This window comes from Lontra canadensis, unplaced genomic scaffold (assembly GCF_010015895.1).
Source record: "Lontra canadensis isolate GAN:19392208 unplaced genomic scaffold, GSC_riverotter_1.0 scaffold7, whole genome shotgun sequence".
NCBI classification, from domain to species: domain Eukaryota; kingdom Metazoa; phylum Chordata; class Mammalia; order Carnivora; family Mustelidae; genus Lontra; species Lontra canadensis.
The window spans coordinates 29521937-29537305 of NW_022631001.1; the positions used below are offsets into that span (position 1 = coordinate 29521937).

General features: G+C 40.7%; 1 protein-coding gene and 1 pseudogene across 1 annotated transcript; one reads left to right on the forward strand and one right to left on the reverse strand.

The window, feature by feature from the left end:
* Nucleotides 1-9487: 9487 nt before the first annotated feature.
* On the forward strand, nt 9488-9612 carry LOC116865444 (annotated as a pseudogene).
* Nucleotides 9613-12092: 2480 nt separating this feature from the next.
* LOC116865403 (olfactory receptor 56A1-like) lies at nt 12093-13084 on the reverse strand. Its single transcript, XM_032853674.1, is given in 1 exon segment — nt 12093-13084. A coding segment is annotated over 1 exon segment (945 nt). The 5' UTR covers nt 13038-13084.
* Nucleotides 13085-15369: the final 2285 nt, after the last annotated feature.

Sequence of the window (15369 nt, forward strand, 5' to 3'; positions counted from 1 at the left end):
ATCACACAAAGCACTCAACTAATTTTGGTTGAGGAGATGAAGAAATGAATAAACATTACTATGCATAGACCTTAGCCTATACTGCTAATGTAACATCTTATTAAATACCAAGATACAGTCTACCCTTATGAATTCCAGACTCATGTCATTGATTTGATATTAATTTTGGATGTCCCTGAAGAAAAGAAAATCAGAGTATAAATGTTATACTCTTATATATTTTTTTAAGTTAATCATTAAATTCCCATGTGCCTTATGAGCAGGAAATACAGTATTTTCTTGAAGCCACTCACTGCCTCTTCCCTAAGTGTTGGAGATCCCAGGAGTTTTTCTAACAGAATTGTCAGTCACCTTTCAAACATCAAGCAGAGGTTTGAGAACGGGGTTCACCCCAGTATTGCTATTCCTGTTAGTATCCACAAGAGAGCAGTGTTGACTTGCAGGCTATGAAGCATTTATTTTTCCTGGCTCTAACACAAGGCTTCATAGATTCCCGGGCTGCACAATTTGATGACCCATATGGGGCCTCTGACATCACAGCTCTCATTGCTAACACCCATAGGCTTAGAATATATCTAAAAAACAAGAGCGTATCTGGATGACTATGTACTCAAAGGCTCCCAAACTCCACTTTATTATATGTGGAAAATGTAGTTTTGTTCCTTCAACAGTATGTAGGTCTTTGCTTTGAGCACAGGTCACCAGCATAAAGTCCCTTTTCCTCCAGATAATTTAATTCCAGGAGATGTGTTGCTCTTTCTTGCTACTGGCTCTTCATTTAAATCTGCGCTGGTCCTGAATAGCAGTGTTCAATGGTTTCAGATATTCTTTTCCAAAAGGCTCTGCGTTCCTCTTGCAAATGTGACTAATGTGCAAAACAGGGAGTGAGGTAAATGGCTAGTGGTTGGCCGCTCCCTTCCCCCTTCTCCACATTTTTTTAAAGACTTTATTTATTTACTTGACAGAGAGAGATCACAAGTAGGCAGAGAGGCAGGGAGAGGGAGAAGGGGAAGCAGGCTCCCTGCTGAGCAGAGAACCTGATGCAGGGCTCGATCCCAGGACCCCGAGATCATGACCGGAACTGAAGGTAGAGGTTTAACCACTGAGCCACCCAGGCACTCCTCCCCTTCTCACATTTTTTTAAAACACCCCCTTCCAGCACACTTGGGCCACAGTCTTTCTGTATTAGCAAAGTAACTCCACAGATTTTCACTTAAACTGGCAAAACATCTTGTTTTTTCTTCCAGTTGGTTGACATATAATTGACATACGCAGCATAGAAGTCTAAGGTGTACAGCATAATAGCTTGACTTACATATATTGTGAAATGATTACCACAAGTTTAGTTACTATCTAGTATCTCATGTATATACAAAAAAGAAGAAAAAATTTTTTTTTCCATGTGATACGAACTTTTAGGATCTAGTCTCATAACAACTTTCAAATATACCATACATCAGTTTTAGCCACAGTTGTCATGTTGTACATTACATCCCCAGTATTTATCTCTTAAAACTGGAAGTTTGTAACTTTAAAGTGTCCATTTAAAATGCCTTTAGTTTCTGCTACTTCATTCTATCCATTCAAGACATGTTCAAAGACTGTACTAAGAGGACTTTTTTTTTTAATCAGCACAATTTATTGATGTGATTTGTCAGGTTTTTAATGCACAAAGCAGTAGTAAGAACCCTCAAGTGAGCAGGAAAATTTTTTAGGTAGAAAGAGAAGACTGAAATAAGATCAGAGTCCAAAGAGAATGGTTTACCAAATCAAACTGCTCCTAAAGAGGCTGATTGTGGGTCAAATGGTTTCTTCTCAGTTGCATCCAGATCTTCTTTTGTGGTACAAGTCTGAATTCAAAATGATGATGATGATGATGATGATAGCAGCTAAGAACTTCATTTACTCCTCAACAACCCCACCATTTTACAAAGAAACCAATGCTTAGCCACTTGAGTAACTTCTTAAAGGCTTCAGTCTAATAATTGTTGAAGCTTTGGTTATTTTTGTGTTTCTAAGTTGTTGAATTTATGCACATACATTTGTTTGTAATGGTTCTTTATTATCCTTTTAGTATCTGGGGAATTTGTAGTGATAGAACTTTTCTCATTCGGATTATTGGTCATTTGTGTCTTCTTTCTTTTTTTCTAATAAGTCTGGCTAATGGTTTATCAATTTTAATGATTTTCTCCAAGAATCAACAGCATCTGGTTTCATTGAATTTTTTTTCTTTTCAGCGTAACAGTATTCATTGTTTTTGCACCACACCCAGTGCTCCATGCAATCCGTGCCCTCCCCAATACCCACCACCTGGTTCCCCCAACCTCCCACCCCTCGCCCCTTCAAAACCCTCAGATTGTTTTTCAGAGTCCATAGTCTCTCCTGGTTCACCTCCCCTTCCAATTTTCCCCAAATCCCTTCTCCTCTCCATGTTCAAAGACTTTTTGAAGTCTTTAAGGACTTTTCTTTCTTTTTATTTTTTATTTTTATTTTTATTTTTTTTTGCAAAGGGAGCTTCATGGGAAAGTTGTGTCTGTTCTTCAAAATCTGGCACTTTGGAGACCGTTCGAAGATGGCGGAGAAGTAGCAGGCTGAGACTACTTCAGGTAGCGGGAGATCAGCTAGATAGCTTATCTAAAGATTGCAAACACCTACAAATCCAATGGGAGATCGAAGAGAAGAAGAACAGCAATTCTAGAAACAGAAAATCAACCACTTTCTGAAAGGTAGGACTGGCGGAGAAGTGAATCCAAAGCGACGGGAAGATAGACTTTGGGGGGAGGGGCCAGCTCCCGGCAAGCGGCGGAGCAACGGAGCACAAAAGCAGGACTTTTAAAAGTCTGCTCCGCTGAGGGACATCGCTCCAGAGGCTTAACCAGGGTGAAGCCCGCGTGGAGTCAGCGTGGCCGCAGGTCCCGCAAGGTCACAGAAGGATCGGGGGTGTCTGAGTGTCCCAGAGCTTACAGGTATTAGAACAGGGAAGCCGGCTACAGAGACAGAGCCGAGGAGTGAGCTCTAAGCTCAGGGTTTCCTTGAACTGGTCGCAGGCTCGGTCAGCTCAGAGCGCAGCCAGAGGCAGGGTGACGGGAGTAATTGGGCGCGGTTCTCTGAGGGCGCACTGAGGAGTGAGGCCCCGAGCCCTCGGCTCCTCCGGGCCAGAGCCAGGGAGGCCACCATCTTCATTCCCGCCCTCCGGAACTCTACAGAAAGCGCTCAGGGAACAAAAGCTCCCGAAAGCTAACCCGAGCAGATTACTCAGCCCGGCCCCTGGTAAGGGCGGTGCAACTCTGCCTGGGGCAAAGACACTTGAGAATCACTACAACAGGCCCCTCCCCCAGAAGATCAACAAGAAACCCAGCCAGGACCAAGTTCACCGACCAAGGAGTGCAGTTTCAATAACAAGGAGAGCAACGGAATTCCAGAGGAGGAGAAAGCAAAGCACGGAACTCATGGCTTTCTCCCCATGATTCTTTAGCCTTGCAGTTAATTGAATTTTTTTTTCTTTTTCAATTTTTTTTTCTCTTCTTCTGCTAAATTTTTTTAACTCTTACCCTTTTCTTTTTTAAGATTTTTTAACTAGTTTATCTAATATATACAGTTTTTTTCCTTTTTATATTTTTTCTTTATTGTTTTTCTTTTTCTAATTATTTCTTTTCTTTTTTTTTTTTTCTTTCTGAACCTTTTTATCCCCTTTCACCCCCCTCACAATTTGGGATCTCTTCTGATTTGGCTAAAGCATATTTCCTGGGGTTGTTGCCACCCTTTTAGTATTTTACTTGCTCCTTCATATACTCTTATCTGGACAAAATGAAAAGGCGGGAAAATTCACCACAAAAAAAACAAGAGGCAGTACCAAAGGCTAGGGACCTAATCAATACAGACATTGGTAATATGTCAGATCTAGAGTTCAGAATGACGATTCTGAAGGTTCTACCTGGGCTTGAAAAAGGCATGGAAGATATTAGAGAAACCCTCTCAGGAGATATAAAAGCCCTTTCTGGAGAAATAAAAGAACTAAAATCTAATCAAGTTGAAATCAAAAAAGCTATTAATGAGGTGCAATCAAAAATGGAGGCTCTCACTGCTAGGATAAATGAGGCAGAAGAAAGAATTAGCGATATAGAAGACCAAATGACAGAGAATAAAGAAGCTGAGCAAAAGAGGAACAAACAACTACTGGACCACGAGGGCAGAATTCGAGAGATAAGTGACACCATAAGACGAAACAACATTAGAAAATTGGGATTCCAGAAGAAGAAGAAAGAGAGAGGGGAGCAGAAGGTATATTGGAGAGAATTATTGGAGAGAATTTCCCCAATATGGCAAAGGGAACAAGCATCAAAATCCAGGAGGTTCAGAGAACCCCAATCAACATCAATAAGAATAGGTCCACACCCTGTCACCTAATAGTAAAATTTACAAGTCTTAGTGACAAAGAGAAAATCCTGAAAGCAGCCCGGGAGAAGAAGTCTGTAACATACAATGGTAAAAATATGAGATTGGCAGCAGACTTATCCACAGAGACCTGGCAGGCCAGAAAGAGCTGGCATGATATATTCAGAGCACTAAACGAGAAAAACATGCAGCCAAGAATACTATATCAAGCTAGGCTATCATTGAAAATAGAAGGAGAGATTAAAAGCTTCCAGGACAAACAAAAACTGAAAGAATTTGCAAACACCAAGCCAGCTCTACAGGAAATATTGAAAGGGGTCCTCTAAGCAAAGAGAGAGCCTAAAAGTAGTAGATCAGAAAGGAACAGAAACAATATACAATAGCAGTCACCTTACAGGCAATACAATGACACTAAATTCATATCTCCCAATAGTTACCCTGAATGTTAAAGGGCTAAATGCCCCAATTAAAAGATACAGGGTATCAGAATGGATAAAAAAACAAAACCCATCTATATGTTGCCTACAAGAAACGCATTTTAAACCCGAAGACACCTTCAGATTTAAAGTGAGGGGGTGGAAAAGAATTTACCATGCTAATGGACATCAGAAGAAAGCAGGAGTGGCAATCCTTATATCAGATCAATTAGATTTTAAGCCAAAGACTATAATAAGAGATGAAGAAGGACACTATATCATACTCAAAGGATCTGTCCAACAAGAAGATCTAACAATTTTAAATATCTATGCCCCTAACTTGGGAGCAGCCAACTATATAAACCAATTAATAACAAAATCAAAGAAACACATCAACAATAATACATAATAGTAGGGGACTTTAACACTCCCCTCACTGAAATGGACAGATCATCCAAGCAAAAGATCAACAAGGAAATAAAGGCCTTAAATGACACACTGGACCAGATGGACATCACAGATATATTCAGAACATTTCATCCCAAAGCAACAGAATACACATTCTTCTCTAGTGCACATGGAACATTCTCCAGAATAGATCACATCCTCGGTCCTAAATCAGGTCTCAACCGGTATCAAAAGATTGGGATCATGCCCTGCATATTTTCACACCACAATGCTCTGAAGCTAGAACTCAATCGCAAGAGGAAATTTGGAAAGAACACAAATACATGGAGACTAAACAGCATCCTTCTAAAGAATGAATGGGTCAACCAGGAAATTAAAGAAGAATTGAAAAAATTCATGGAAACAAATGATAATGAAAACACAATGGTTCAAAATCTGTGGGACACAACAAAGGCAGTCCTGAGAGGAAAATATATAGCAGTACAAGCCTTTCTCAAGAAACAAGAAAGGTCTCAGGTACACAACCTAATCCTACACCTAAAGGAGCTGGTGAAAAAACAAGAAAGAAACCCTAAACCCAGCAGGAGAAGAGAAATCATAAAGATCAGAGCAGAAATCAATGAAATAGAAACCAAAAAAACAATAGAACAAATCAACGAAACTAGGAGCTGGTTCTTTGAAAGAATTAATAAGATTGATAAACCCCTGGCCAGACTTCTCAAAAAGATTCACAGACCTATACCCCTGGGGGGAAAAATATATTATATGTTTATAAAAAATAAAATTAAAAAAAGAAAGAAAAGAAAAGAGAAAGAACCCAAATAAATAAAATCATGAATGAAAGAGGAGAGATCACAACTAACACCAAAGAAACACAGACAATTATAAGAACATACTATAGCAACTCTATGCCAACAAATTTGACAATCTGGAAGAAATGGATGCATTCCTAGAGACATATAAACTACCACAACTGAACCAGGAAAAAATAGAAAGCCTGAACAGACCCATATCCAGTAAGGAGATTGAAACAGTCATCAAAAATCTCCAAACAAACAAAAGCCCAGGGCCAGACGGCTTCCCGGGGGAATTCTACCAAACATTTAAAGAAGAACTAATTCCTATTCTCCTCAAACTGTTCCAAAAAATAGAAATGGAAGGAAAACTTCCAAACTCATTTTATAAGGCCAGCATCAACTTGATCGCCACACCAGACAAGGATCCCATAAAAAAAGAGAATTGCAGACCAATATCCCTGATGAACACAGATGCAAAAATTCTCACCAAAATACTAGCCAATAGGATTCAACAGTACATTAAAAGGATTATTCACCACGACCAAGTGGGATTTATTCCAGAGCTGCAAGGTTCCTCAAATCAATCAATGTGATACAACACATTAATAAAAGAAAGAACAGGAACCATATGATACTCTCAATAGATGCTGAAAAAGCATTTGAGAAAGTACAGCATCCCTTCCTGATCAAAACTACTCAAAGATTTGGGATAGAGGGTACATACCTCAATATTATCAAAGCCATCTATGAAAAACCCACCGCAAATATCATTCTCAGTGGAGAAAAACTGAAAGCTTTTCCGCTAAGGTCAGGAACACAGCAGGGTTGTCCGTTATCACCACTGCTATTCAACATAGTACTAGAAGTCCTAGCCTCAGCAATCAGACAACAGAAAGAAATTAAAGGCATCCAAATCAGCAAAGAAGAAGTCAAAATATCACTCTTCGTGGATGATACGATACTATATGTGGAAAATCCAAAAGACTCCACTCCAAAACTGCTAGAACTTGTACAGGAATTCAGTAACGTGTCAGGATATAAAATCAATGCACAGAAATCAGTTGCATTTCTCTACACCAACAACAAGACAGAAGAAAGAGAAATTAAGGAGTCCATCCCATTTACAGTTGCACCCAAAACTATAAGATACCTAGGAATAAACCTAACCAAAGAGGCTAAGAATCTATACTCAGAAAACTATAAAGTACTCATGAAAGAAATTGAGGAAGACACAAAGAAATGGAAAAATGTTCCATGCTCCTGGATTGGAAGAATAAATATTGTGAAAATCTCTATGCTACCTAAAGCAATCTACACATTTAATGCAATTCCTATCAAAGTACCATCCATTTTTTTTCAAAGAAATGGAACAAATAATCCTAAAATTTATATGGAACCAGAAAAGACCGCGAATAGCCAAAGGAATATTGAAAAAGAAAGCCAAAGTTGGTGGCATCACAATTCCGGACTTCAAGCTCTGTTACAAAGCTGTCATCATCAAGACAGCATGGTACTGGCACAACAACAGACACATAGATCAATGGAACAGAATAGAGAGCCCAGAAATAGACCCTCAACTCTATGGTTAACTAATCTTCAACAAAGCAGGAAAGAATGTCCAATGGAAAAAAGACAGCCTCTTCAATAAATGGTGTTGGGAAAATTGGACAGCCACATGCAGAAAAATGAAATTGGATCATTTCCTTACACCACACATGAAAATAGACTCAAAATGGATGAAGGACCTCAATGTGAGAAAGGAATCCATCAAAATCCTTGAGGAGAACACAGGCAGCAACCTCTTTGACCTCAGCTGCAGCAACATCTTCCTAGGAACATCGCCAAAGGCAAGGGAAGCAAGGGCAAAAATGAACTATTCGGATTTTATCAAGATCAAAAGCTTTTGCACAGCAAAGGAAACAGTTAACAAAACCAAAAGACAACTGACAGAATGGGAGAAGATATTTGAAAATGACATATCAGATAAAGGGCAAGTGTCCAAAATCTATACAGAACTTAGCAAACTCAACACCCAAAGAACAAATAATCCAATCAAGAATGGGCAGAAGATATGAACAGACATTTCTGCAAAGAAGACATCCAGATGGCCAACAGACACATGAAAAAGTGCTCCATATCACTCGGCATCAGGGAAATACAAATCAAAACCACAATGAGATATTACCTCACACCAGTCATAATGGCTAAAATTAACAAGTCAGGAAATGACAGATGCTGGCAAGGATGCGGAGAAAGGGGAGCCCTCCTACACTGTTGGTGAGAATGCAAGCTGGTGCAACCACTCTGGAAAACAGCATGGAGGTTCCTCAAAATGTTGAAAATAGAACTACCCTATGACACAGCATTTGCACTGCTGGGTATTTACCCTAAAGATACAAACATAGTGATCCGAAGGGGCACGTGCACCCGAATGTTTATAGCAGCAATGTCTACAAAAGCCAAACTATGGAAAGAACCTAGATGTCCATCAACAGACGGATGGATAAAGAAGATGTGGTATATATACACAATGGAATACTATGCAGCCATCAAAAGAAATGAAATCTTGCCATTTGCGATGAGGTGGATGGAACTAGAGGGTATCATGCTTAGCGAAATAAGTCAATCGGAGAAAGACAACTATCATATGATCTCCCTGATATGAAGGAGAGGAGATGCAACATGGGGGGTTAAGGGGGTAGGAGAGGAGTAAATGAAGCAAGATGGGATTGGGAGGGAGACAAACCGTAAGTGACTGTCAATCTCACAAACTGAGGGTTGATGGGGGGAGGGGGCTTGGTGGGGTGGGGTTATGGACATTGGGGAGGGTATGTGCTATGGTGAGTGCTGTGAAGTGTGTAAACCTGGCGATTCACAGACCTGTACCCCTGGGGATAAAAATATATTATATGTTTATAAAAAATAAAATTTAAAAAAATAAAAGATCTGGCACTTTGGGTAAATCTGTCCCTCCAACCCCTTTATCTATAGGAGGACTCACCTCAAATCTTAGAACCACAGTGACAAGATCCTTGAGCCACCTACACTGGGCTTGACAATTCTGTGCGAAACTATTTTCCTCTTAACCTGTCTCCTAAAGACCAAAGTTCAGAGTCAGCCTCAAGTACATGTCATATCTGTTCTTATACTTAGGGCTCTACTACTTGGAATGAAAGATGCATTGTAGACACTATTGGTTAACTCTTCTCTTAGTCGCTTCAATTTCATAAGCAAGGGGATGTTTGCTGAGCCCCCTGATATGCCAGAAGCTATGCTCATCACTCTGAGGGATGACAACAGGTGTGCTGGCCCCTACATCCCTTACAAATCCCTAGCACAAGCTGTAGTTTCTAGAACTGTGTACACCCAGTTTTAGTCAATATAATTATTGGATTATATAATTATATATATATATATATATAATATAAATATATACACATTTATATTTATATTTTATATATATAAAATATAAGCTTTGCGTAGTGGCAGTATCGTAGCCAATGAGGTTTATCTGAGGCACAATTAATGCTAATTGAAAACATTTCCCAATACGCCCCCATGACGACTTGAAATATATTTATAAAATATAAAAATATAATTGAGTCTTATAAATATGGTGGCTATTTGCACTGATCTAGAGAAGCCTAGCGCAGGAATTAAGATCTGAATATGACCAACTAACTGGATTCCTCTTTGAGTCCCTTCTGGATTTGCACCTGGGAGAAGCATAGCAGAGGTGGAGAAAGCACTCCTAGAGAGACCAATGGAGCGGACCAAATTCTGGGCGATAACACCTATCAATATGTATCCTATTCCTAGGAACTGCATCCTTTCTATTAGATGTTTTCAAAACTAATTTTTATAATCCACACAAGGGTCTTATGAAAATTAATGTTATCGTGTACAGATGCTAGTATATTGCAAGTGCTTAAAACATTTGAGCTTTCCTATTCATTGTCATTACTATCACTGTTATCAGTATGCAAGGACGTTGAGATTATTTGTATCATTTTAGGTCATCAGTGTTGAAGTTGGCCCTTCTGGCCTCTGAGGGACAGGAGGAAGGCCGTAGTGGATAAACTCTTCCAGCAGCTGTGAGATGGAGGGGAGCCCTGTGAGAGAAGTCTCTTGTGGAAAATGACAAATGCTGAATCACACTTATGGCTCTGCTTGAGGAAAGGAGAGCTAAGCTGGAGGGTAGTAAGAGCCTCTTCTTGTAGGCAAATGGATGTCATTTTCCTTTTCTGCTGTTACTGAGTGTAGCTTTGGGAGAGTCTGCCCTGGAGCCCAAGGCAGCCCTGAGCTGCAGTTACTCTGAGGAATCCCTGCAGGGTGATGTGCTCATTCTCTGTTCCTGCTCAGAGCTAACTCCAGACTCTGCAACAGCTGTGAAAGCTGCCCCTGTGACAGCATGTTATGATGCCATGTCTCTTTGCATACCCACACGGGAGGACTTGAGTCTGTGTCCAGTCCCTGGGAGCTGGTGTACAGTGCAGGGTGCTGCCTCAATTGTCCCTGGTGTGGTCACAAGCCCTCAGACTCAAAACTAACAGGAGACTCACGGTCATTAACTCTTGTCTCTCAGCCCCAGACCCAACATCCAGAGATCTGCTTTAGGATGCTGGGACTTGGACTCTGGGACTCTTCTTTGTCAGCTGGCTCCCTTTTAGTTTCCACCCCCAGAGAACAGCAAGAAAAGACTGGAAGCCTAAAGCAGGCCAGGGAATACTTGCTTCTTCCTATCCCTGTCTCGTCAGTACCCCTGAGCAATGACTCTTCATCTGGCAGTGGAGTTTATTCTAGTCTCCAGGATTTGTTGGTTGGTCAGGTTTAAGTTTGATTTAGGTTTGGGTTTGGAACTCCCAGGATCCAATCAGCCTCACCAAACTTCCTCTGAGGTACCAGCAACAGCAGGACAGAGTCCCGCCCTCAGAGATTTCAGTCCCAGCTCTGAAGGGACCTCCTCTGAGCTCCTGTGAGCAGTACCAGTTGAAGGTAGCACCCTCCTCAGAACTGTGAGACACAGTCCAATAGACCTATCTTCAACCTTCTAAGGTCCAATGACCAAATTCTTCCCAAGTGGAAGATTCTTCCCACAGGTGCTACCTCTGCAATTACTTCAGCATTCCCTGTTTTAGTTTCAAGTTTCCAACATCAATTAAACCATTTGCTTACATTAAATCTCTGAAAATAACCAGTGCTATCTCTTTGCTCTTCTTCTGACTAGACTCACTATTATCCAAAACCTGACCCTTTGCTGTGTCTTCTCACCTTCACCTAAGCTCTTGAGCAGAGTCAACAGATCAAAGAAGACCTGATTTTCAATTCAGTGGATATGGAGCTTTAACATTTAGGGGAAGTGACTAACCCACTGTCCTAGTCAGTTTCCCCATTTTCTGGAAATGGCTTTTCTCCCCACCTCTCTCTCTCAACCTATCCTCCTTTCTAAAACTCATTAAAAGTTGTGATACTGTGTAGGCTAGAACAGGAAGCTGGAATTGCTGTATATTACTATAAATGTTCTTCTATAGATCTGCAGATGCTTTCTCAGACAGGACTGTGCCTTCTCTGAGAAACTGCTAGTTCTCAAGGAAGTAGGTATATGCAGGAAATAGATATCCAGAATGACAAAACACAAGCAAAGGAGATAGAGGCCTGGTATCCAGCATCAATTGCACTTCAAGGGGCATTTTTGTAGGACCCACACTCTGGACTCTGGATTTCGATCTCTGCCACTACCCAGAGAATGTGATTCTTGGCATTTTTCACCTTGAAAAGCATCTTTTTTCCCCTACTCTGTAAAATGGAAATAATAAGACCTACAGAAATGTTGTGAAAGATTAAATTTACTTAAATAAAGTTGCCTAGGCTCAAAGTAGTTACTCAAGAATATGTTTCTTCCTCTTGTCTACCTTCACCCAAACCAGGCGAGGAGAATAAAGGAAGAAATCTGGGTCAATTAAGAAGTGAGCTTCAGAGTGTATAATAAATACTCACCAAGGTTTTGTCCAATTCATGGCCTAGAAAAATCACTGAGGAGAACGAAGAAAAGGAATTAGAGATCTATTTTATGTATTTACATCCCTCTCCACAGCAATTTCTTAATTCCTTGTTTTATCTCTTTGGTCCAAACACCATATACAATAGGGTTCAAGGCTGGAGGTATGAGGTGATGAAGGACATTGAGCAAGATGAGGATGTCCATGGGGACCCTCTTTCTGGCCATATTTGTCAACACAACAACCAGCAGGATGGTGCTGAAGAACAGGATGAGGATGAAGTGAGAGCCACATGTGCTCAGGGCTTTGACAGCAGCCCCTTCAGCCTTGAACCTAAGCACAGTTCTTAGGATGAAGGTGTAGGAGAGGAAGATGAGGATGAAATCTGAGCCCAGTAAAGTTCAACCAGCCACAAACTGATAGATTCTGTTAAGGGTGAAATTGTCACAGGAGAGCCTGGACACAGACAAGTTGGCACAGATGCAGTTCTCAATGACGTTTTTCCCACAGTAATGGAGCCGGGTGGTGAGAATAGGAATAGGTGCAGTGGGAAGGGCATTTCGAGTGAAAATGAAGACACTAGCCTTGGCCACAAATTGGTCAGTGATGATGGATCGGTATCGCAATGGGTAGCAGATGGCCACATAGCTGTCATAGGCCATAACCATGAATGTGCAGGACTCCATGGGGAGGAAACTGTTCATAATGAACATTTGGAGAAAGCAGGCTGAGAAGCTAATGGACCTGAGATCAAACCAGAAGATGGCCAGGACCTTGGGGATGACTGTCAGGCAGAGCACGATGTCCAGCAGGGAGAGGAGGCTGAGCAGGTAGTACATGGGCTCATGCAGAGAGGCCTCCAGCCAGAGGGTGATCAGCAGAGTGGCATTGGCCCCCATGGCCAGGAGGAAGAAGAGGCTGAGGGGCAGGGACAGCCAGTGCTGCCAACTCTGGTAGTTGGGGAAGCAGATGAGGAGGAATTCAGAGATTGGAGCAGTGGAGTAGTTGCTGGGTAAGGCCATGGAATGAATCTTGAGGCTCCTTTTGACTATTTGTATGAACAAATACAAGAGGCAATTTTTTTTTTTTTTTTTTTTTTTTTTTTTTTTTTTTTTTTTTAGTTTGCTTCAAAAGTATACCTCTCCAATCCATGGACTGGAAGAAGATCTTCTCAAATGACACTACAGACAAAGGGCTGATATCTATATACCTATATCTATAATGACACTACAGACAAGTGCTAAGATCTATAAACAACTACTCAAACTCAACACACACAAAACAGATAATCACGTCAAAAAAAGGGCAGAAGACATGAACAGACACTTCTCCAAAGACGTACAAATGGCTAACAGACACATGAAAAAATTTTCATCATCATTAGCTATCAGGGAGATTCAAATCAAAACCACATTGATCAACCAGGAAATCAAAGAAGAACTTAAACAATTCATGGAAACCAATGAAAATGAAGACACTTCGGTCCAAAACCTATGGGATACAGTAAAGGTGGTCCTAAGGGGGAAATACATACCTCCCTCAAAAAATTGAAAAATCCAGAATACACCAGCTGTCTCTACACCTTAAAGAGCTGGAGAACCAACAACAAATCAAACCAACTCCACACATAAGAAGGGAAATAATCAAGATTAGAGCAGAGATCAATGAGGTAGAAACCAGAGATACAGTAGAACATATCAATGAAACTAGAAGCTGGTTTTTTGAAAGAATCAATAAGATCAATAAACCATTGGCCACACTAATCCAAAAGAAAAAAGAGAAAGCCCAAATTAATAGAATTATGAATGAAAAGGGAGATATCACAACTAACACCAAGGAAGTAGAAACAATCATCAGAAGTTATTATCAACAGTTATATGCCAATAAGCTAAGCAACCTAGATGAAATGGATGCATTCCTAGAAAACTATAAACTCCCAAAATTGAACCAGGAAGAAATTGACAACCTGAGTAGACCGATATCTAGTAATGAGATTGAAGCAGTGATCAAAAACCTCCCAAAAAAACAAGAGCCCAGGACCTGACAGATTCCCTGGGGAATCCTATCAAACTTTCCAAGAAGAAATAACACCAATTCTCCTGAAGCTGTTTCAAAAAATTGAAGCAGAAGGAAAACTTCCAGACTCTTTCTGTGAAGCCAGCATTACCCTGATCCCCAAACCAGGCAAAGACCCTACCAAAAAGGAGAATTTCAGACAAATATCACTGATGAATGTGGATGCTAAGATTCTCAACAAGATCCTAGCAAACAGGATCCAACAGCACTTTAAAAAGATTATCCACCATGACCAGGTGGTATTCATTCCTGGGCTACAAGGGTGGTTCAACATTCGCAAATCAATCAATGTGATAGAACAAATCAATAAGAGAAGAGAGAAGAACCACGTGGTCCTCTCAATTGATGCAGAAAAAGCATTTGACAAAATTCAGCATCTGTTCCTAATTAAAATGCTTCAAAGTATAGGGATAGAGGGAATATTCCTGAACTTCATAAAATCTATCTATGAAAGACCCACAGCAAATATCATCCTCAATGGGAAAAAGCTTGCAGCCTTCCCGTTGAGATCAGAAACCACATTGAGATAACACCTTACACAAGTTAGAATGGCCAAAATTAACAAGACAGGAAACAACGTGTGTTGGAGGGGATGTGGAGAAAGGGGAACCCTCTTACACTGTTGGTGGGAATGCAAGTTGGTGCAGCCTCTTTGGAGAACAGTGTGGAGATTCCTCAAGAAATTAAAAATAGAGCTTCCCTATGACCCTCCAATTGCACTACTGGGTATTTACCCCAAAGATACAGATGTAGTGAAAAGAAGGGCCATCTGTACCCCAATGTTTATAGCACCAATGGCCACAGTCGCCAAACTGTGGAAAGAACCAAGATGCCCTTCAACGGACGAATGGATAAGAAAGATGTGGTCCATATACACTATGGAGTATTATGCCTCCTTCAGAAAGGATGAATACCCAACTTTTGTATCAACATGGATGGGACTGGAAGAGATTATGCTGAGTGAAGTAAGTCAAGCAGAGAGAGTCAATTATCATATGCTCTCACTTATTTGTGGAGCATAAGAAATAACGAGGACATGGGGAGATGGAGAGGAGAACGGAGTTGGGGGAAATTGGAGGGGGAGATGAACCTGAGAAACTATGGTCTCTGAAAAACAGTCTGAGAGTTTTGAAGGGGTGGGGGTTGGGAAGTTGGGTGAGCCTGGTGATGCGTATTATGGAGGGCTCGTATCGCATGGAGCACTGGGTGTGGTGCATTAACAATGAATCTTGGAACAATGAAAAAAATAAATAAAACCAAAAAAAATTTTTTTTTAAA